Below are 23,193 nucleotides of genomic sequence, written 5' to 3' on the forward strand. Positions count from 1 at the left end.
CTCCAGTGTTTTGCTACTTTTTCAATTAATGTTTCGGCCAACGATATCTGTTGTAATATATCTGCACGGTTCCAGCAACTCTGGAAATGTAGGTTATATTTTTCGGTGGGATATGCTTTACAACTGCTTTACAGAAATATTTAGAATATTGCTGTAATGGAGGCATTTTTGATTGCAAACATGACTATTCCGTTGTCAAGAGATACGCTGTTGGTTGATTGTGCGTTTATACAAGCATTAGCTGTCCCGATGGTATAAATTCCCAACGGGGTGTTTGCTACAATATTGTCATAAGAGAGAGAGAGGGGGGGGGAGAGCGAGAGAGAGTACTGACCTTTTTCCGTACTTTCGGCAGAACTGCGTTAATGCCTTTTTCGAAGTTTGGAACTTCATCAGACCTTTGACCGACTTCAGCAGAGCAAGTGTGGCTGCTGTTGTTAGCAATGATTCATCACTTTGTCCATCTATCAGCAAGGCTCTCGCTGTTGTCGTTTCCTTGGTAGTCGGAATCTTGATCTTTATCTAACTACCGCTCAGCTAGAGTGAGCGACTCTTGATTGAGGTGAAACATCGGTGCTGGATGAACTTTTGCTGGCCATTGCTTCGGGCGAATTCAGAGAAGGCGTCCGCTATGACTGTGATTTAGGGATTTAGAGGATCCAGAAAAAATCTTTCTGCAACTGCGTGAGATCGGCTAACTCTCCCTCAGCTGAAAGATTCCTCTCCTCATGAATTTTGTCTGATCAAAAGTATACGGACACACTTTCGTCGTCGTTGTTGTTGTTGTTGTTGTAGAAGAAATGGCTGTATACATCAAAACCATGACTCATATATAGGTATAAAAGGAAACATGCGTATTGCAATCTTCAAACATTAGACAAACATTAACAGCAAAATGGGTTGTACTGAAGTGCTCGGTGACTTTCAATGTGACACTATCGTAGGATATCTGTCACCTTTACAGTAATTCAGTTCGGAAAATTTTTGTGCTGATGCAGCTCCCCCGATCAACTGTAAATGTTGTTATTGTGAAGTGGAAACGTCATGGAGCAATAAGAGCCTAATCACAAATAGTAGGGGTCATAAAATCACCGAGTCCTGAATTGCTTGGTACGGCTTAACGCAGTACCAAGCAATTGTGCGCGGTACCAAACAAAACCAGGGCCGGCTTAACGCGGTAAGCAGACTGTGCGTCGCATCGGAGCGCTGAAGTGAGTAGAAAAAAATAAAATAAAAACACGTTTTATTATTATCGTTTATTAAATGTGAATATTCAATAAATATATTGTAATATTTTGTTTTTTATATTGGATCCATTGTCTGGTCAACCTATAGTACGTTAGTACCGTATATGGGAAAGGAGAAACTTGTTTACATTTGACTTAAAAGTCTGTGTATTGTATTCCTTGGGAAATACATCAGGGAAAGATTGTTCCACAATACAGCAGTATCAGGGATGAAGGAGGAAAAGAAACTTGTTGTGTGAAAGGATGTTTGACAACAGCTGTACGTTTTCCAATGGGCTTAGTACAGAGTGGGGGAATTATTGATGCTTTTACAGATGAACATTTTCCATGGAAATATTTATAGAATATACAGATTGCAGAGACCAAGCGTCTATGTGAAAGGAGGGGAACGAGTTGGTAAGAGATGGGTCATTTATCAGTCTAATTGCTCTCCTCTGTATTGAGTCAAGCATTTTGAGGGAGCTTTTAGGAGTCCCACTTCAAATGTGAGAACAGTATTCGATTGGGAGGATTTGCGATTTGTATAGTGTTAACAGCTGTTTTGAGGTGAAGGAACGTCTTGAGCGAAAGAGAAAGCCTAGTTTTTTGGAAGCTGAGGATGAAATGGTTATGTGTTTATGCTAGGAGCAGTACAGTAACGAGGGTATGAAGCGCCTGTGGCAAGTGTCTAACTTGCGTCCCTCTAATCCAAAAATGACAAAAAGTTTGAAAAATTGAAATGTAACAAGTTAAATTTTACTAAATGCAATATGTTGAATACGATTAACCCCATCAAAATGAGTTGCAGTGTGTTGCAGAATTTGTGTGTCTAAAGCGGCGTATTGCCGAAATTTAAAAATACAATACAAAATAACTGAATTTTATATGTATTTATTTATTTTTATTTTTTACGTTTTGCGCCCGAAACCTAGTTGCGCCTGTGGCGGGCGCCTCTTTCTCCATGCCCTCGTTACGGCACTTGCTATGAGAAGCCTGATGTTAAGGTAATTCCGAGAAAGAAATTTCATCTTGTCTGAGAATTTAAGTATTATCAAAAATAATACTGGGGGAAAAGGTTCTTTTTTGTGGGAAATAACACAGAATTGGGTTTTACTAGCGTTGAAGTTGACGAGGTTATCTGAACCCCATTGCATTCCGGTGATAACAAAGTTAACAACAAAGAACTGGAAAAAAGTACTAAATATCAAGATCTGGCAGTCGAAGTTGGCCGACTGTGGCTTAAACACACCAAAGTGATCCCGATTGTTATCCGTGCACTTAGTACAATTTAAAAGAAGCTATCCAACAATTTCCATCAATTAAACAACAAAGAAGTGATCCCATATGATCTAGAAAAAACAGCAGTCTCTGATTGATAATATATGTATTTTTCAAAGTGCACAATTTTGCTTTCAGTTTTTAACCTTTAAACTTTTTAACTATATTTTAAAAAAAGGTATGGGGCGCTCAACTTAAATTTGCATCGGGGTGCCAGAATCCCTAAAGCCAGCACCACAACAATTTTCATCGGGAGCTAAAGAATATTAGTTTCCATGCGTGCAGCCACAAACAAATTGAATATCAGCAAGGGCAACTCCAAGTGTTGGGTGAAGCGAGTGGTGAAAGCTCATCGCCTTAGGACTCCGGAAAAGTGTAAACGCGTGCTCTGGTGATAGATCGCACTTCACCATTTGACAGTCTGAGTGACGAGTCTCTGTTTTTGCGGATGCCAGGAAATGCTGCCTGCTTGAATGTGTTTTGCCACCTGGAAAGTTTGATGGAGGAGGGTTCATTGTCTGGGGTTGCTTATCATGTTTTGGACTGGGAACTCTAGTTCCAGTGACGAGGAATTTTAAAGCTGAGACCTATAATGATGACATTCTACATAATTCTGTTTCCAACTTTATGGCAACAGTTCGATGAGAACCCTTTTCGAAACAATTCTTACCTCCACAAAGCGTATTCTGTGCATTAATTGTTTGATGAGATGGGTATTCAAAAACATTACTGGCCTGCACAGAGCCCTGATCTAATCTCCATCAAACATCTGCGGGATGTATTTGAACACCGACTGCAAGCCAGGTCGAAGTGCTTCACATCAGTGACTGACTTCACTAATCATCTTCCGGAATAGTGAAGGAAACTGCATCATCAATGTACCAAACTCTAATAGAAAGCCTTTCCAGAAGACTGAAAGTTATTATAGTTAGGAAAGGGTAGACCAACTTCATATTAATGCCTTTCATACTTTCAGAATGCCTTTCAGAATGCTTTTCATAGTTTATACACCCTGTCCAAAAAGAAACAGAACTTTTCGAAAATATAAGAAAATAGTGGGGCCACCTGTGGTATCTTTCTGTTGTCGAAAGCGGCAACTTTTATTAGTCTTGTGTCAACTGTTTATGACATTTGTTTCATTAGAAGCCGAGTTATAGTGCCAAGAGCGACAGTGTGTTTTGACGAACGGTCGGAAAATGAGTTTCGAACAGAGAGCTGCGATTGACTTTTGTGTTAAACTTGGTAAAAGTCTTACCGAAACGAATCAAATGCTTCAAAGAGCATACGGTGATGAATGCTTATCCCATATTCAAGTTTACGAGTGGTTTAAGCGATTTCAAAATTGGTCGTGAGATGCTTGAGGACGACGAAACGCTGGGCCGTCCAAAAATTGGACTGAGCGAAGTTAACATCCATAAAGTGCGTGATTTCTTCGAAGAAAACCCTAAATCGTCCTTGAAATTGGTTGAAGATGAATTGGGGATTTCAAAATCAACTGTACACACATTTTGACAGAGAGTTTTGAGACTTCGTAAATTGAATTCGCAATTTGTTCCTCACAAGTTGACCGACTACCAAAAAATGTATCGAATTGAAGAACACTGCAAGGACCTCATTAAAACCTCTCGTAAGGACTCACACTTCCTTGAAACGATCTTTACTGGTGACGGAACGTGGTGTTTTGAGTATGAGCCCGAAACAAAGCGCCAGAGTGCTGAGTGGAGACCACCAGAAGAGGGGGCATCCGAAAAAAAGTCGCTTGGAGAAGTCAACAGTAAAGACAATGCTGATTTGTTTCTACGAGTCCAAGGGCATTATCCACCAAGAATTCGTCTAGCCAAATGGTGAATGGTGAGTTTTATCTCGAAGTTTTGAAGTGACTGATAACGAGAATTCGTCGCATGAGGCATGAATATCGTGACGACCGACAGTTCGCCAAAACGGTTACAGGCAAATTCATCGAAAAACAGTTAATCGAAAGACACTTCACCGAATGCAATTCATCGAACAGCAATTCATCGAAAAAGCAATTCGCCGAATAAACAATTCGCCGAACGACAATTTAACGAATGGCAATTCGTCGAAAAGGCAATTCATCGAATGACCAATTCCTCGAATGACAATTCATCATCATCATCATCATCATCAACATGTACAGGATATGACAGTACTACATGAAAAAATTACATCATTACTAACTTCCTATCTACAATTTTCCTCCAAATCAGTCTGTTACTTGTCAAGACTCCAACATTATCAGATCTTATATTTCTATCGTCTAAGGCACTTTGTACCGTATCAATCCACCTATATCTTGGTCTTCCTCTGGGTCGTTTTCCTGCCAACCTGGCAAAGAACACTTGTTTTGCTAATCTTTCCTCTCCCATTCTATTTAAGTGACCATACCATCTGAGATTAAATCTGCTAACGCATTCCTGGATGCTGACAATGTCAAGTTCTTTCCTAATATCCTCATTTTTAATATGATATTGCCATTGATGCCATCTGTTCATGCCTCTAATCTTTCTCAGGACTCTCATATCTGCGGTCTCTAGTCTTTGGTCAAGTGTTTTACTTCTGACCCAGCTCTCAGATCCATAAGTTAAAATTGGTTTGAACACAGTCTTGTATACAGCTAATTTAGTGTTCCGACTAATTTCTTTCTTATTCCATATGAATTTATTCAATTGACTTCCCACGATACCAGCTTTGCTGATTCTGTTGTCTATTTCTATATTTAGTTTACCATCTTCAGTAAAAATTGTGCCTAAGTAGCTGAAATGTTTTACTTGTTCCACAGGTTCTCCATTCACAACACAGTTGACATTTTCAATGATTCTGCCTATTTTCATTGTCTTTGTCTTTTTATTGCTGACCTTCATACCATATCTATTACAACAGCTATTCAATTTAGTCAGAGAATCTTGCAGACTTGTAGCGGATTTGTTTAGAAGTATAACATCATCCGCATAAAGCAAAGGGCTCACATTAACATCTCCAATTTTGATATCAGGTTTAATACCACATTCCTTCATAATGTGATCCATATAGATAATGAATAACAGAGGGGATAATGTACATCCTTGTCTCACACCAGATTTAACATTGAAACCATCTTCCTGTACTTCCTTCAATTCTAACTGCTGACTCACAACTCAAATAAAGACTAAGTATTGCTTGATATAATGCCCCATTGACACCATATAACTGCAGCGTATTGAATAGCTTCTCTCTTGGCACCTTGTCATATGCCTTTTCCAAATCGACAAAACTTAAATACAGATCTTTGTTATATTCCCATGCTTTCTCGACTATTTGTCGTAAAGTGAAGATCTGATCCTGACAGCCTCTATTTGGCCTGAATCCAGCTTGTTCTTCACCAAGCTTTTTTTCCACAATTCTTCTTAACCGTTTCTCAAGTATACTTGCATACATCTTGCCAGTAACACTCAGTAGGGAAATACCTCTGTAATTCTCACATTCAGTTTTATTTCCCTTTTTATATATGGGTACTATGAGAGCTTTACTCCAATCATCGGGAATTCGTCCCTCTGTCCAGGCTTTCTGAACTATGCAGTGCAGCCACTGTAAGACTCTTATACCACCATACTTCAGCATTTCTGGTCGAATATCATCTACTCCTGCTGCCTTTCCACATTTCAAGCCTTTGATGGCTTTTTCTACTTCAAGTATGGATATGTATTCCTGACTGCATGCCTGGTCAGTGTTTTTTATCACTGTGCTGCCATCACTGCTTGTTTCATTTAGCAGTTTTTCAAAGTAATTACTCCATACTTCAAGGATATCTTTTTCTCCTGTTTTCATTTCACCTTTATCATCTCTAATTCCTTTTACAGCACTCTTTCCTCCATTCCTAAGCTTCTTCAACAACCTCCAGAATATTTTGCCACCTTCTTGATATTTATTTTCTATATTCTTGCCAAAGTCCTCCCATGACTTTTGTTTAGCTAGTTTTACACACTGTTTAGCTTTCTTACATTTGTCTCTGTATTCTGTAAGAGTAAAAGCTGACTTATTTGCCAGGAACTTTTGATATGCTTTCTTCTTTTCGTTCACTGCCTCTTTAACTTCCTGTGTCCACCAGGGAGTTCTGATTTTTTTATCCTTGCACACAACCTCACCACATGCCTCTCTGGCAGAATCAATCAATGTTTCCTTTAGAGTTTGCCACTGAATCTCCAAGGTTTGATTCCTGTTCTCAAACTCTTTCATTTTCTTTTCAATAATATTTCTGTATTTTAGTCTACAGTTCACATCTGAGAGCTGCTCAACTTTTATTCGCTTTAAAACTTTCTTACATGTTATTCTTTTCAATATGAAATTCAATTTTATCCTGCTCAAGACTAAATAGTGATCACTTCCAATTTCAAATCCTCTGTACACTCTGGTGTCCTGCACCAGGGAGAAAACATCACTATCAACAATAACATAGTCAATGAGACTTTTCTTATTCCTAGCCTCTTCTCTCCATGTGAATTTGTGGACATTTTTATGTTGGAACATGGTGTTAGTAATAACCAGTCCATGTCCTGAGCAGAAATCCAACAGATATTTGACATTATTATTAGCTTTGCTCTTTTCTCCAAATTTTCCCAAAATATTTTTTGTATGTCTCACAATCATTTCCTACTCTACTATTTAGATCCCCAACAAGGACCAACTTTTCCTTTTTCATTGTGTCAGTTGCTTTTTCTAAAGCCTCAAAAAATTCCTCCACTTCTACCTTAGTAGAACCTTCTGTGGGACCATAGGCACAAATAAGTCTCATTGTCCAGTTCCCCATTCTCATATTTGCCCACATTACTCTACTTGAGACTGACTGCCATTCAAGAAGATTAGCCTCGTATTTCGTGTTGAATACTATGGCTACTCCTTCTTTTCCTTGATTGTCATTGCCTGAATATAACATTTTATATATATTGCTCAGAAAGATCTCACCAGTTTTGGTGTTTTTTGTTTCAGTCACCCTTATTATGTCGATCTGGTACTTATCTAATTCCTCAGCTAGCTCCATTTCTTTGCCATTCAGGCTTCTTACGTTGATAGTACCGATCTTTAACTCTGGTGATGTTGAGTTGGGGTTTGTTTTCAGATTTGTTCCAGTAGCTGACTTTTCGCTGTTCGCCCTGGTTCCCTGGCGAAAACAACGGGGGCCTTGTTTAACCGGGCGACGCCCCAGCCGGCATGAAATTTTGTCATGTTGTACCATCATTTTTTATTTTGGTTTAACCAATAAGAATACAATTTGGTCGGCTAAATCCCAAATTGCCAGCCCATCCTCGTCCGTTCAGTATCAAAGTAGATACCCAACAGGGTGCACCACGAGAAGGTGAGGATTGGACATTAGGTCAGAAGCCCTGGTCGGTTCTCCGCATTCCTTTAAAGGCTATGTGGAGGTCTCCTCTCAGTTATACAGCTTTGACCCTTAAGCACCCCAATGACAATTCATCGAACGACAATTCATTGAAAATGCAATTCATCGAAAAAACAATTCACCGAAAATTTTTCGATGAATTCTTTCATAATTCATCGAAAAGTCATTTTTCTTGCAAACTATTGTTTAGAAAATGTTCAGTAACAATGCGGAACGTTACTCATGATACAGACAACATATGGAAGCGGTCATTGAAACGTAATAATTATTTTCTTGCATTTTAGAGCATTTAATGTAAGTGTACATCCTGCTTCATTGTACAGTTAGCGATTTATCTGTAGGGAAGACAGGAGTACCACATGCACTTATCCCCCCACCCCCCCCCCCCCCCACCCCCCCCCCCCCCCACCCCCCCCCCCCCCCACCCCCCCCCCCCCCCACCCCCCCCCCCCCCCACCCCCCCCCCCCCCCACCCCCCCCCCCCCCCACCCCCCCCCCCCCCCACCCCCCCCCCCCCCCACCCCCCCCCCCCCCCACCCCCCCCCCCCCCCACCCCCCCCCCCCCCCACCCCCCCCCCCCCCCACCCCCCCCCCCCCCCACCCCCCCCCCCCCCCACCCCCCCCCCCCCCCACCCCCCCCCCCCCCCACCCCCCCCCCCCCCCACCCCCCCCCCCCCCCACCCCCCCCCCCCCCCACCCCCCCCCCCCCCCACCCCCCCCCCCCCCCACCCCCCCCCCCCCCCACCCCCCCCCCCCCCCACCCCCCCCCCCCCCCACCCCCCCCCCCCCCCACCCCCCCCCCCCCCCACCCCCCCCCCCCCCCACCCCCCCCCCCCCCCACCCCCCCCCCCCCCCACCCCCCCCCCCCACACCTTTACCACGAGTTGCCTCGACTGGCATTACCAAGAGTTGCCTTGGACTTCCACTACTTACAGGCGCAAACTTGACTTTCTTGTCTGTTTGCTTACTTGGGAAATAGGATTAAAAACAAGTTAATATAAAATTACTTGGTATCTTGAATATATATATATATATGTATATATATCTTCTTTCTTAGCATAAACTTTCATTTCCTGATAACATGATCAGGAAATGACACTGTCTACCGGCAATTTATTCTTACAATTCATTTGTAAATATGTAGGCTGTGTATTTTTTAATGCCTGGAAAAGAAACTTTTTTTTCCTGGAATTATTCATTCATTATTTGGTGCCACAAGTAAACATGTGGAGAGCAATTAACTTTTCTTAACAATTAACTAGAATCTACACAACTCTTAGTGACTAATCTTCAGGGCCGTTCCGTGGGTTTGCGCCGCCTGAGTGCAAAATTTTTGTGCACCCCCCCCCCCCCTTTAAAAATTAAAAGATCCCGAAGTACAATAACACGTTTCGAATAATTTTGTTATACTGCTCATTAAGAGAAAATCTCTCTCTCTCTCTCTCTCTCTGTAAAAAATATAGTTTATGATCCTTTTTCATTAACGTATGAATTTTTATTAGCTAATGCTGCTATTTAGAATTTATGATCAGAGATGTTGAAGCCTAGATTAATATCATGGCTTTTAAGACGTCATTAAAAAAGTTTTTTTTAAGGAGAAGGGGCGGAAAAATATGCTACTGCACGTGGCGACAAAATTTCTAGGGTTGGCCCTGTGGCCAGTCCTGGTGAATATGGTGTTTGAGGTAGATATTGAAATCCCAAGTCGTATATTGTCTGTTGGATTTCATAAGCAGGTGCATTGTCCTGCAAAAGCAACACGCCTCTGCTTACTTTCTCGAACCGATTTTCCTTCAGTACTTTCTTCAATTCCTTCAGGGCTGCTGTAACAGTTTCACCTTCTTGAGGTAAGGTAAGGATTACACCATCCATATCCTAAAAGGCAATGGCAAGAAGTTTCCCTGATTACTGTTTGGTTCGAAACTTCTTTGGCCATGGAGAACCTTTCTGTCTCCACTCCATTGACTGTTGTTTGTTCTCTGGGTCATAGTGACGAAGCCATGTTTCATCAACGGTTAGAATATGAGCTAAAAAATTTCACGAGGATGAAGTCCCTTTATGAAATGTTCTTTTAACATCTCAACTATACCCGCCTCAGTGGCTATCATTCACTGCAACCAGTATGCCCCGCCAAAAAATTGCTTTCCGAACGAAGTAGGATAAATAGTAGTTATAAATAGTAGGATAATAAAAAAATATATACCTCTCAAAATAATCCAAAACAAACAAAAAAATAAATAAATGCACACATATCTTCGCCCCCACACGCCTTATAATTCATTTTTCGGTGAACTGTATTTTCGATGAATTGTGATTTTTCGATGAATTGTTGTTTTTCGATCAATTGCGCTTCGATGAATTGTCTTTTCGATTAACTGCTCATCGGTGAATTGCTTTTTCGGGGAATTGCTTTCGATTAATTGCTTTTTCGATTAATTGTTGTTCGATAAACTGATTTTCGATGAATTGTTTATTCGGTGAATTGCTTTTTCGATGAATTGTTGTTCGATGAATTGCCTTCGATGAATTGTCTTTCGGTAAACTGTTTTTCGATGAACTCTCCGGATACCGCCAAAACACACTATCACTCTTAGCACTATAACTCGCCTTCTAATGAAACAAATGTCATTACTAGTGACACAACACTAATGAAGGTTGCCGCTTTCGACAACAAAAAGATACAACAGGTGGCGCCACTAGTTTCTTCTGCTTTCTAAACATTCGGTTGGTTTCTTTTTGGACAGAAGGTGTATAATTGTTGGCATGAACATATAAAAAAAAAACGGCGACATACATATGTCGGCGTTTTTTTGTTTTTTTTTTTTTTTTGATCGGAGTGTGTATCTTGGTTATGAAGAGAATCTGATCTAGTGGAACTTCTTTTTTATGCATCCAAAATTAGAATACATGATTTGAATGTTCAGCTGAAGATCTATATTGACATTCAGGTTTATACAATTAATGGCTAATTTCAAGGATGGCTTTTCTATTCGACAGGAAACATGATGGCTTTGAATAGATGTCATTTTGACTGAATCGACGCTATAATGCTCAGTAAGAGCTTTTCAAAGAAAGACATTGAAGAATCTGGTCGAGAGTTTGAAAAGGCTTCGTATTTATATACACCGCATGAAAAAAAAAGTCAACGGACATCATATTGTGAGGAACAAACAACTATGTCACCCACCTCAATAAGATGTTGGACTCCTTTCGCTGCAATGAGAGCAGCAATCATAGGGGACATACTTTCCACAAGCGCACAAGAGCGATCTGTGGGAATTTTAGACCATTCTTTCTGTAGATACGTAATGAAGTCCTGGATTGTTTCGCAACAGACGTCCCTTGACATCTTCCGATGCTCCAGTTCATCCCAGAGGTGTTCAGTAGATTTCAGATCAGAGCTCTCTGAAGGCCAGTCAAGTGTGGTGACTTTCATGTCCACAAACCACATAATTACATTAGCATCCTTGTGGTGCTGTAACTGTGTGGTGTCTTGCTGAAGGAGACAACGATCATTTCTGTAGAAAAGCCACAAAGTAAGGAGCATTGCATTGTCCAGAATATTCAGATACCTCTCCGAATTCAATGTTCGTGGCAGCAAAAACAGACGTCCGAAGCCAGATCAGGAAAAACAGGACCATACCATCACAATGCCACCTTTGAATTTCATAGTTGTGGTTATGCACTCTGGTAAGATACATTTACAGGGCATTCGCCACACCTAAACCTTCCATTTGCTCGGTAGAGGGTGTAGTGTTATTCGTCGCTCCATAACGCAGCTTTCCGATCTTCCATGTCCCACTGTACACGCTCTTTGCACCACTGAAAATGCCACAGCATGTTGTTCAGATAATGTGGGGCTTGCACATTGCTGTCCTACAATGGAAACCCATGTGGTGAGCCTTAGTTCTGAATTCTTTTGCGTAGATTCGAGTTCCAGTCGATACACAGAACTCCGCATTCAATGTGTCGGCCGAACGAATGGCAGTTTTTACATACACTTTAGTAACACCCTACGGACACGTTCGGTGGATCGTCCATTGTGGGTAGTACTTGCAGTTGACTCCCCTCGATTTCGTCTCAGTATTATATCACTGCTTGTTGAACTGGAATGACCCATTTTGTCTAAACAAATTGCTGAACAGATAGGCCTGAAACATGGCATCCTATCACAATGCCTCTTTCATACTCCGTCAGTTCCCTTCTCACATACATTTCACCCTGATACAGTTGCGCTATCTTGGGAACATCATATTCCTCCAATTCATACCAGCTATAAACATGTGATTCCTTGAATGGGATGATGCACCTTGCCCGTGGGGTTTGTCCGTTGGCTTCTTTCCAAGCAGTGTATATAACGAGGATTTTATGCTTATTACTGATGATCTGTAGTGGTATTTCTAGATGTGAACAAAGAATTTATTTTCCTGCTAATATGGATCACGCGTGTATTTATGAAGAGTTAAACGACTTTCCTCCAAAATACCCTCCAGATTCATAATAATTTCATAAAAATCTGGTATTCAGATCACATGTTTCTAGACATATAACAGGTTTATTAAAATAAATAATATAACTCAACAAGTTTCGTAAGTCGTCGGACTTACATCATGAAGGGTACAAATCTAAAACTGGATAGAAAAAATTAATTACACGTAGCAGATGCTATCAGACTTTACAACTAGAACATACAAACAAAGTGACCAATTAAAAAAAAACCGTAGAAATATGTGGTCTCACTTCTGAAAATTAAAGGAAGAATAGCTAAACCACAGAAATATCCGTATCCATTTGATGTATACAGAAATAATAATTAATTCAAATAAAAAATAGTTACTTTATATAGAAAATGGTGATACCTTTAAATGGTATTGTATGTACTCTGACGTTTATGTCCAGAGAGAGAGAGAATGACTACTTAAATTATGAAAAAGAAAATCTATATGAATGGTATTATTAGTCCCGTAACAGATATAAAACATTTCTAAGTAGACAACAGACTATTAGTATAATAATAATACGACATTATGTTCAAGGAGATTTTTAGTTTTAATTATCCGAGTAATAAGAGAAAATCAGGGTTTGCCGACTTGATTCAAATTCTGATATGCTGCAATAAGAATATGAAACTTTTTTCTCTTGATAATTTTCATTTGTTACTATTTTTAAAGTGTATATCACTTCAATGTTGGTGTTAGAATTCTTGTAATTTTTTCTCTGTTTGCTGATTTAAAAATGGAAGATATTTTGCAATCTCCTGAACTATTGATAACTTGCAGCATCTCCAGGGTCCACATCAGAAGGCGTTCAACCGACTGCCAGAAAACGTAATGAACTTAGTCAAACTCTATTTTCTCTTTCTTTGTTGTTTCAAAAGATATTATGAAGTTAATCTGAAAAAAACTCTCCCTTGAATTCCTTCTACACCCTCTGTCCAAAACGAAACCGAACTTTTCGAAAATAGAAGAAACTAATGGTGTAACCTGTTGTATCTTTTGTTGTCGAAAGCGGCACCCTTTATTAGTGTCGTGTCAACTGTTTATGACATTTGTTTCATTAGAAGCCGAGTTATAGTGCCAAGAGTGACAGCGTGTTTTGACGAACGGTCGGAAAATGAGTTTCAAACAGAGCGCTGCGATTGACTTTTGTGTTAAACTTGGTAAAAGGTTTACAGAAACACATCAAATGCTTCAAAAAACATACTGTGATAAATGCTTATCCCGTACTCAAGTTTACGAGTAGCTTAAGCCATTTCAAAGTGGTCACGAGACGCTTGAGGACAACGAAAAGCCGGGCCGTCCAAAAACTGTTTAGCAGCTTGAAAAAATGCGCTGAGTATGTATTTTTATTACACTGACTTTTTCTCAGTGTAAGTTATTATACTGACTTTTTCTATTTTCTCGCAGTTGCAATTTGAATTTGTCCTGCAATTCCAATCATGCAAAATTAATTGTGCAGTGAAGTTCATTTTGCCAGTTGTATTTCGCAAGTAAAATTTACATATTTAGTTTTTGAGACATTCAAACTGAGTTCATTTGACTAGAACCAATTTTTTACTTTCAAAAGATCGGCATTCACGATGGTTTTTATTTGTACGGCTGTGTCTGTAGAGAAAATTAGTACTGTATCATCTGCAAAAGTATTTATTTTACTGTTTAGTTTAAGATTGCAGAAGTCATTGATATAAATATTAAATAAAATTGGTCCCAAGACAGATGCGGTATACCTTGTGGTATACCGCAGTCTACTGCTTTGGAGCTGCTATAGCTGTTGTTTATTTTTACAATTTCTGATCTGGCATTTAAGTAATTTTTGAACCAGTGTAGGGCAGAGTACCTCGTATTCCTATGACTTCTAATTTTTTTATTAAAATTTCATGTGATACAGAGTCAAAAGCTTTGTGTATATCTGGAAATACTGCTAATGTTAGTTTATGTTCGTTAATGGAGATATAAACTGTGTTTGTGAAGTTCAGTAAAGCATGTTCTGTGCTAAACTTTTGCCTGAACCCAAATTGATTCTTTGAAAAGAAGTTGTTTTTGTCTAAGAATTTCACGAGTCTATTTTTTACCAATTTCTCTAATATTTTCGAAAAGACCGGTAGAAGGGAGATCGGTCTGTAATTTATCAAGTTATTTTTGTTTCCCTTTTTGTAAATAGGTACAAATGTGGCTTTCTTAAAATCTGATGGAAACGTGCTTGTCATCAGTGATAAGTTAAAAATGTACATTAGGGGTTCTATGATGTACATTTGGCATTCTTTCACAATGTTTGTGTTAATACCATCATATCCTGAAATTTTGGTTGTTTTTAGGCTAGCTATAACATTTTTGATTTCGTTTTCACAAGTAGGGAAAAGATATATGGAGTTATCTAGTCTCTTGAGAGTGCAATTTTGAGGGGTGGGTTTACCATTTTTCAGAATGCTTTCACTGACTGTGGCAAAATGGTTATTGTATTCTTCAGCTAATCCTCTGTCTCCATTTTCTCTATTCCTATCGATATCTTTAAGTATGGGAGGTTTTGTTTGTGTGTATCTTTACCGATTAATTTATTCACAAACTTCCATTGTTTTCTGGGATTTCCTTGGCATTTTAGTAATTCATTTCTGTAGTACTCGTTTTTACTTTCTTTTAATTTATGATGTATCAGATTCCTATAGTACTTGAAACTGTGTTCATAATATTGATTGTGCGGGTATTTTAAAAACATTTTATACACTTTATCTCTAATTTTTATGTAGTGTCTGATTTCCTGTGTAATCCAGGGCTTTGTTTCTTTCATTTTGTCTATTATTTTAACTTTAGTCGAGTCTTGTATTTTATTGTTCAATATTGCAATACATTTATGATACGAGGTATGAATATTTGTTTCCGTCACCATACCTTCCCAGGAGACAGTGCTAAGTTACGTTTCGATACTCTGGAGTCAATTGTTGTGTAGGGAATGTTTTCGGTTGTATACTATCTTTGCTGTACTTGAAAATGCATTTTAATACCGATTGAAAAGTGATCCGCGAGAGGTTGGCGCAGAACTGCTGTTTGGATTTTGTTTCCACTTAATGTGCTCCCGAATACATGATCTAGACACGTTCTACCACCATTGAATTCTCTCGTGGGGACATTAATATATTGTTCGAGTCCATGCATGGCAAGTAGATCTAGATAATCATGAGAGGATCCGTTATTCCTCAGCAAATCAATATTCATATCCCCAATTACGAGAACATTGTCACTTCTGATCTCATCTAGACTGCACTCGAGTTCTTGTATAAAGTTGAACTCCGTGTAACAATGCGACCTATACTCAGCCATTATATACATATTATGATGCTCTAAATACAAATTGACATTTTCAGCTGTTTTCATTTTTATGTTAGTAATGTTACTAACAGATATGGAATTTCGGATAAAGATAATTACTACTCCAGATTTGTTATAATTTCTACATTGATAATAATTTTTAAATCCGCTTAATTGGTAAATCAATTTCTTCGTCTGATTTCTGTTAATATCAGAACATCTAGCCGATAATTTAAATATTAATATTTATTTTTTGTGTGATATCTTGTTAGCTCCGTGCTTTTACTCAGAAGTTTGTGCTTGTGGATATCGAATTTCACTTCTGCCAACGGAAAAATAAAAAAATCACCTATTCAAGTAAAAAAAAAAAAAAAAAAAAAAATCAGCTAACGCCTTTTTATTCCCGTATATACGAGAGTAGGCGAGGCCATTTTCTCTTACTCATTTACTTGAATAGATCAATTACTTGAATAGATCCTATTCAAGTAAATGTTTATAAATTTTATATTCATATTTTTTTTCTTTTCACATATAAAAAACAAAATAATATTTCATTGATGTTTATTATTATAAATAACATTTATTACCATAAATGACTAATAAGCACAAAGATCTTATTAACACATATTACAAAGTTCTTACTACGTGATAGCAAAGCTGTTTATATTCATGTAGATCTGTAATAATAATTACTTTGCATCTCTACTAGCTATCAAAGTGCTTGATCCCTGAAAGACTATTACAGTTAAAAAAATTGTCATTTCACTTGTTAAATTTTAATTCCAACATTAATATTAAATTAACTGATATTTATTAACTAGTTGCTCTCAACTGCAAATTAATCAAACATTTTGATAAATTCGCCTTTATATTAGAATTATTTTGACAATAAAACAATTGCCTTGGTTAGATGAACAGATATTTCCTGGCAGTAGTATGTGCACTCTACTCTTAAATCATAGCACTAGAATGTTTAAGATTTAATATACAATTTAGATAAAATTTATATGTGTTATGTGTGAAATTCCAATTAATTGGCCGAGGGCAGGTTTATAATTTTACACATTAATCTTTTCAAGAAACTTACTAAAAAAAAATTAATGACCTTATATATTTTACTTATCAAATATATATAAAGTGGGTATCCACCTACGATTATTAACTCTGACCAAAAAAAAAAAAAAAACATCACAATAAAGGAATTCCGTAATCGGTATATAATAATAATAATTTAAAAAAAAAACATTTTTTAGCATTTTATTATTTCTCAGATAAATTACATACATTATATGAACATAATTATGCATAACAAATACTTTCTCGTACATAAGGTTTTTTAAATAATAATAATAATAATAACAATAAGTGTTTACAACGTATATTATTATAATATTCATAATGATGATTATTACAGATGTTTCTTTGCAATTTTACACTCTATATATACAATATCAATGGATATAATCACTCTATATTGCACACTTTTGTTACAGTTATTGCATACATTACATATGATACATTACTTACATTTGTTTACATATGATACATTACTTACATTTGTTTACATATGATACATACATTACAAACATTGGTTTACATGTGATACGTACATTACATGCATTTGGTTGCATATGATACGTCTTGGATGAGAACTAATTTCTCTGCTTTCATCCTCGTAGCTTATATGGAAGCTTATCCGAGGATGACACCAGTTGGTTATTATTTATTAGGTTTTTTTGCTGTGTTGGGAAGCTACGAAATCTATGATTGAGAAATTCGCACGCACGCACGCACACACACACACACACACACACACACACACACACACACACACACACACACACACACACACACACACACATACAATAACTTATTGTGTGTGTGTGTGTGTGTGTGTATCGATGCGTCGCTGAACTGGAAGCCTGAACGAATACATTGTGTTTCATCGAGTTTGTATGGTATTTTGGGTGAGTGTTTCTTGTTCATAGTATGTCCTTAGAGCTCTTTTCAGGCTATTGTAGTTTGTAAGGTTTCTGTATTCAAAAGGTAATTTGTTTATCATGTCTGGTAGTGATCATTGTATTTATATGTGATATAATTAGTTGTCTGAGGACTTGTTATATGGTATGTATTTCTGACTGTCCTGTAGTTGGTATCGAAATAATGTTTTAGCAAAGCTGCATAGTGACATAAATGTTTTGCTGTCAGTGTTTTGTGTTCTGACATTGCAATGTATATAAGGTCGTGATTTTCTCTTTGTTCCCAAAAGATCAGTTTTATCATTTTGTACTGTAGCGACATTAATCTATTTAATTTGTAGGGTGCACAGAAAGCGTACGTTGTTATAGCGTATCTTCGTATATTTTGGCATAGTCTTTGTATATTAGTGTTTTTAGGTGTATGGGAACTATGTCTTTTAACCTGTAGAGCAAGGGTTCCCAACCCTATGCCCTCGGGCACATTGGCGCCCGTCGACCAATTTGTGTGTTCCCGCCGCTGTTCAACCGTGTGCCGTATAGTTTGAAATGATCACGCAAAAATTCATGGCATGCTATATGACGCATGCGTTAATGACACATGACGAGTATTAAACGCATACAATGTAAAGTAGACGCACATTCGAAGTTGTTCATTCCAGTTTAAGAACTGGAATATCATCATATTCTCCTAATTATGAAGCACTAGCCAATGCAATGCAATGCCAAAGATCACACCAACTTATATATATATATACGTATATATTTAAATTTTTATATAGTGTAAACTTTTAAGTAATAAAATATTTGATTATAATGTAAATTTTGTATGTATTCATTTAACAAACGAATTCAAAAAATTTGTTTGAAAAACTAGATGGTGCCCGTCGCCCTATCGGTATTTTAGAATGCGCTCTAGGAAATAAAAAGGTTGGGAACCCCTGCTGTAGAGTTTGCCACTTATTGTTCGGAGTTTGTTGTGTAGATGGTTTATGTGGCTATTTCAGTTCATATCTGCATCGAAGTAAACTCCAAGGTATCGTATTGCTTGAACCTGAGTGATTGTAGTGGTTTTGCTGTTCTGTGTGTTTTTTATGTTGGAAACTGCATGTTGGATGGTTATATATTTGTTATCAACTGGTCGAGTCAGTGGATTTCTGAATATCATTAATTTTGTCTTTTCTGAGTTTAGGTGTATGGAGTGTTTCGTGAGCCAGTCTATGATCAGATTTATGTCATGTTGCATATTTGTTTGGGCTATGCTTGCGTTATTATGGATGGATATTATCGCTGTATCATCTACGTATTAGAATATCTCACCTTTGAGTGGTAGCTGATTAATATCGTGCGTGTAAATGTTGAATAGAGTTAGGAAGAGAACAGCTCCCTGTGGTACTCCACAGGTTACTGGTAGCTCTCTGCTTCGGTTTGACCCGATACGTGTGATATGCTTTCTATTTTGAAGGTAGTTTGTAAACCACCTGTGAAGAGGCCCGTCTATTCCAACATACCTCAGCTTTTCTAACAAGGTTTGATGCGTGAGTGTATCGAATGCTTTAGTTAGATCAATAAAGACTACCATGGCAATTTTGTTTTTGTCTAAGGCGGTATTAATTACGTCTGTAAAGTCTTCCAAGAGAGATGTTGTTCCCTTATTTTTCTGAAAACCATATTGTGTGGGGATAATATGAAAGGTCTCTGTGTATGCCGAGAGTTTCTTCAGTATGATCCACTCCATAATTTGATTGATAATTGGTAATGTTGCTATGGGTCTGTAATTGCTGATTAAAATTCTTTTTCCATGTTTGTATATGGGTGTGATTATGGCGGTCTTTAGCATACTTAGTATCTGTCCTGTTTTAAATATTTTATTTATTAATTTTAATAGGATAGGACTTAATTCCTGGGCCATCTATTCCATCAATTCCTGGGCCTTTGTTTGGTTTGATTTGATGTATTGCAGAGAGAAGTTCTGCTTCTTTTATGGTTGGGAACCATAATGTCTGTTTTGATTTTGGTCTAAGTGGAGGGTCACGTTTTGTAATTGTGGGGAATATTTCAGTGCAGTTCTTGGATGGAGTCGGCAAAATATTGGTTAAAGTCATTTGCTAGTTATTGGATAGGTTTTGCATCCTTCATGAAGCTGTATTTTATGGTTTCGGAGGCGGTGGTGTTGGGAACACAATCTAAGCATCTCATTGATCAGATACCAGGTTTGTTTCATGTTGGTTTGTGCAGAGGTTAGTTTGTCTCTGTAGTAGCTTCTTTTTTTGCATTTCTGATTTGTGTTGTAAGACGAGTTCTTGTTATCTTATATTCAGTTTTTAAAGCTGTTTTATGGAAAGAATTTAAGCGATATCCAAATAACACAGCTTTATATTCAGTTTTTAAAGCTGTGTTATTTGGATATCGCTTAAATTCTTTCCATAAAGCGTCCTTTCTGTGTATTTCTAGGATTACGTTTTGTGTTATCCAAGGATTTTGTGTTGTTTTGAATTTTGAACGAATTCTGACTTTCTTTGTAGCTTTCTTATATATTTCCTCCAGTGTGAGTTTAATGTTGTTGTATAAGATATCTGCTGAATCTGATGCCAGGTATTCCCAGTCTGTTTTTTTTTTTATCTCGTGGTTGACTATTTCTTCGTCTATTATTGTTTTCTGTCGCTTTTCTTCTGTGGGACATTGCATGGATATTGTCATGGTGTGCAAGTTTAGAAGCGGTGAAGTAATGGTCTGCTACTTTGCACTTTATGACTGATGCAGTGTAACTGTTTGGTGGTGCTCGGACGTTTATATGATCTACACGGGAGGCAGTGATAATATTTCCGAATATTTCTTCTCTAGTACATGATGTTATTGTTGGTATTAGATTATACATGGATAACGTGTCTAGGTATTGTACAATGTTGTTCTGGTTTTCGTTTGCAATATTTATGTTTATGTCGCCAATTATCATTAGGTATTCGTTTAAGCACATTTCTTGGCGTGAAAGCCAGCAATTGAGTTCGTGCAAGAGTTTTATCTTGTTTAGGTTTGGTGGCCTGTAAATAGCATTTAGTATTATGGGATGCTGTCTATTGGTGGTATTAGTGATTTCGAGGCAAAGTGTTTCAGCATGCTCAAAGTAATAGGCCGTTTCTTTTGCTATTAATTGTTGTTTGATAAATATTAATATTCCATCCCATCTTTTTTGTTTGGCGGCATGATCTAAAGGAGAAAATAATGAAACAAAAAAACATTTTAAAAAAAAATTACTCGTGAATCAAAAACAGGAATGTCCACTCCAATCGACCACATAAAGTATTTTTTCTCTTTTTTCTGGTATCCCTTTTTTCAAACATTACATCGATTTTGTTAACATATGTTATTTTTAATAGGCCTTTTTTGTGTATAGTAGTTATCTGATATTAATCTAAAAACCGAACCTTTTTTTTTGCTATATTTGTCATGGTTTTCCGATTTTTCAATAATGGTGTTTCAGAAAAAACTGCACAACAGTGAGTTTTAAAATTGAAATAATATTTTTTTCTTTTCCAGGTTTATCTTAGTACACGAAGAGGAGCATGGATATGGGCGAGAACAGGAAAACGAGGAAAACCATTTGATTTATTTACTCGATGGGATAATGTTTTAATGAGCGTTTTGCCTTACAGTTTGGTCTGCACAGTTTTCGAGAATGTTATGAATGAAGTTTTCGATCACAAACAGTACAAAATGAAACCAAAACACAGGATATTTGGACAGCATCCAACTATTACCGACACTCTACCATCTCGACTCCTTGCAGGTACAGTTATGTTAAAGGGTGATGTCATACGATTTACAGAAAATGGAATAGTATTCGAAGGTGATAAGCATGTTACTGAACTGGATTCAGTAATTTTGGCTACAGGATATCGTATTACATTTCCTTTTCTTGGGGACATTGTGCAGTCTAAAGAAAACAGGGTTCAACTGTACAAATACGCTTTTCCTCCAAACCTGGAACATCCTACTTTGATCATCATTGGACTAATTCAGCCAGTTGGAGCCATTTTTCCAATTTCTGAAATGCAATCGCGATGGTTTGCTCTATTGATGAATAAAAAGCTTCGCCTACCTTCCAAGTCTACCATGATAGCTGACATCCAAGAGAAAAACGAAATGAATGCCAAACGGTACACCGCTTCTCCAAGACATACCGTACAAGTCGACTGGATTCCATTCATGGACGAGCTTGCCGAGATTATTGGAGCCAAGCCTAAACTTTGGCCTTTAGCTCTTACAGATCCAAAGTTATTCTGGACTTGTTTTACAGGACCATGCACGCCTTATCATTACCGACTGACCGGACCTCATGCCTGGCCTGGAGCTCGTAAAGCCATTTTAAAGACCAATGAAAGAATTTGGGCTCCTTTTAATACTCGTCCTGTAACTTACAAAAACAAAGGCTTCCAATTATTAACTATGGCGTGGATTGGAGTCTTGTTTATAATATTTATCGTGTACTGTTTTAATGGCAAGTTTTTTTGATATAAAATTATATGTGAAATATTTTTTGTAAAACATTCGCCTAAATGTACAATTGGTGGAGATATGTTCTTACTTAAAAAAATAGAAAACATTCTGAAAATAAATTTATTAAAAGCTTCATTCCAGCAAGGTTTGTTATTGCTATATAGATATTATATATTCATTTATATTTTTAGATCACATCGGAAATTACAAAAAGAAAAAAAAAATTATGCGATTGATTTATATTTTATCATATATTTATTTCTGGTTTCTAAATTAATAAATATGCACACTAGTGTCCAAGAGCTCAAGACGAACTACCTACTTTTTTATCATTTTTATCTGTATATAAAAAAATTTCACGCGTACTGCCAAATGTGGAGATAAATGTATTGTCAGCATACCAATGAATTATATCACAAAAAAGGTGTCACAAATTTCGTACAAATTAAATTGCAATATGTTTTTGGCAAAATTTACAAATTTCCTCAGGACCTAGTTAATGTGCAGTGTTTACAAAAAACTATGCGGAGAGACATTTCAGTATGGAATATGTCCACCCCTAAATGCGACGCAGCTCTCACACCATCGCACCAAGTGATTCAGGAGTTTTTGAGGAAAACTGGCCCAATCCTCCTTCAGATCAAGTCTTGTGTTTCTGAAGGGGAATTTGAAGCAGCAGTGCGTCTCTCTTTTGGGTCTCAAACGTGTTCTATGGGGTTGAGATCTGGGGGGGCGTGCTACTCGCTCAATTTGATTAATATCTTCGGTTTCCAGAAGTATAGACACTGCTTTTGTATGATGTGATGTGGCATTGTCAACAGCAAAAATAAATTCTTCGCCTATAGCATAACGGAACAGTCGAACGTAACGTTGAATAACTTCTCTGTAATATCGTCCATTCAGCAGTCATCGATCATTTTTTCCAGATCTTGTAGCTTGGTGAGTCCATTAAGCATACTGGTTCTCCACACCATGACCTCATCACTGCTATATATTTACTCCGATTCTAGACGGATTAA

At 37.6% G+C, this 23,193-nt stretch overlaps 1 protein-coding gene across 1 annotated transcript in view; it reads left to right on the top strand.

The window, feature by feature from the left end:
• Positions 1-22,309, top strand: part of LOC150097534 (flavin-containing monooxygenase 5-like) — a 37,118-nt gene extending 14,809 nt beyond the window's left edge. The window contains exon 3 of the mRNA XM_090407302.1: positions 21,215-22,309. Coding sequence (XP_090263428.1) covers positions 21,215-22,189 — 975 coding nt within the window. The 3' untranslated portion in view covers positions 22,190-22,309. The remainder of the gene's footprint in view (positions 1-21,214) is intronic.
• Positions 22,310-23,193: the final 884 nt, after the last annotated feature.

This window comes from Typopeltis vanoorti, chromosome 17, assembly GCF_054136105.1.
Source record: "Typopeltis vanoorti isolate ZY-2024b chromosome 17, IOZ_Tvanoo_1.0, whole genome shotgun sequence".
NCBI lineage: Eukaryota > Metazoa > Arthropoda > Arachnida > Uropygi > Thelyphonidae > Typopeltis > Typopeltis vanoorti.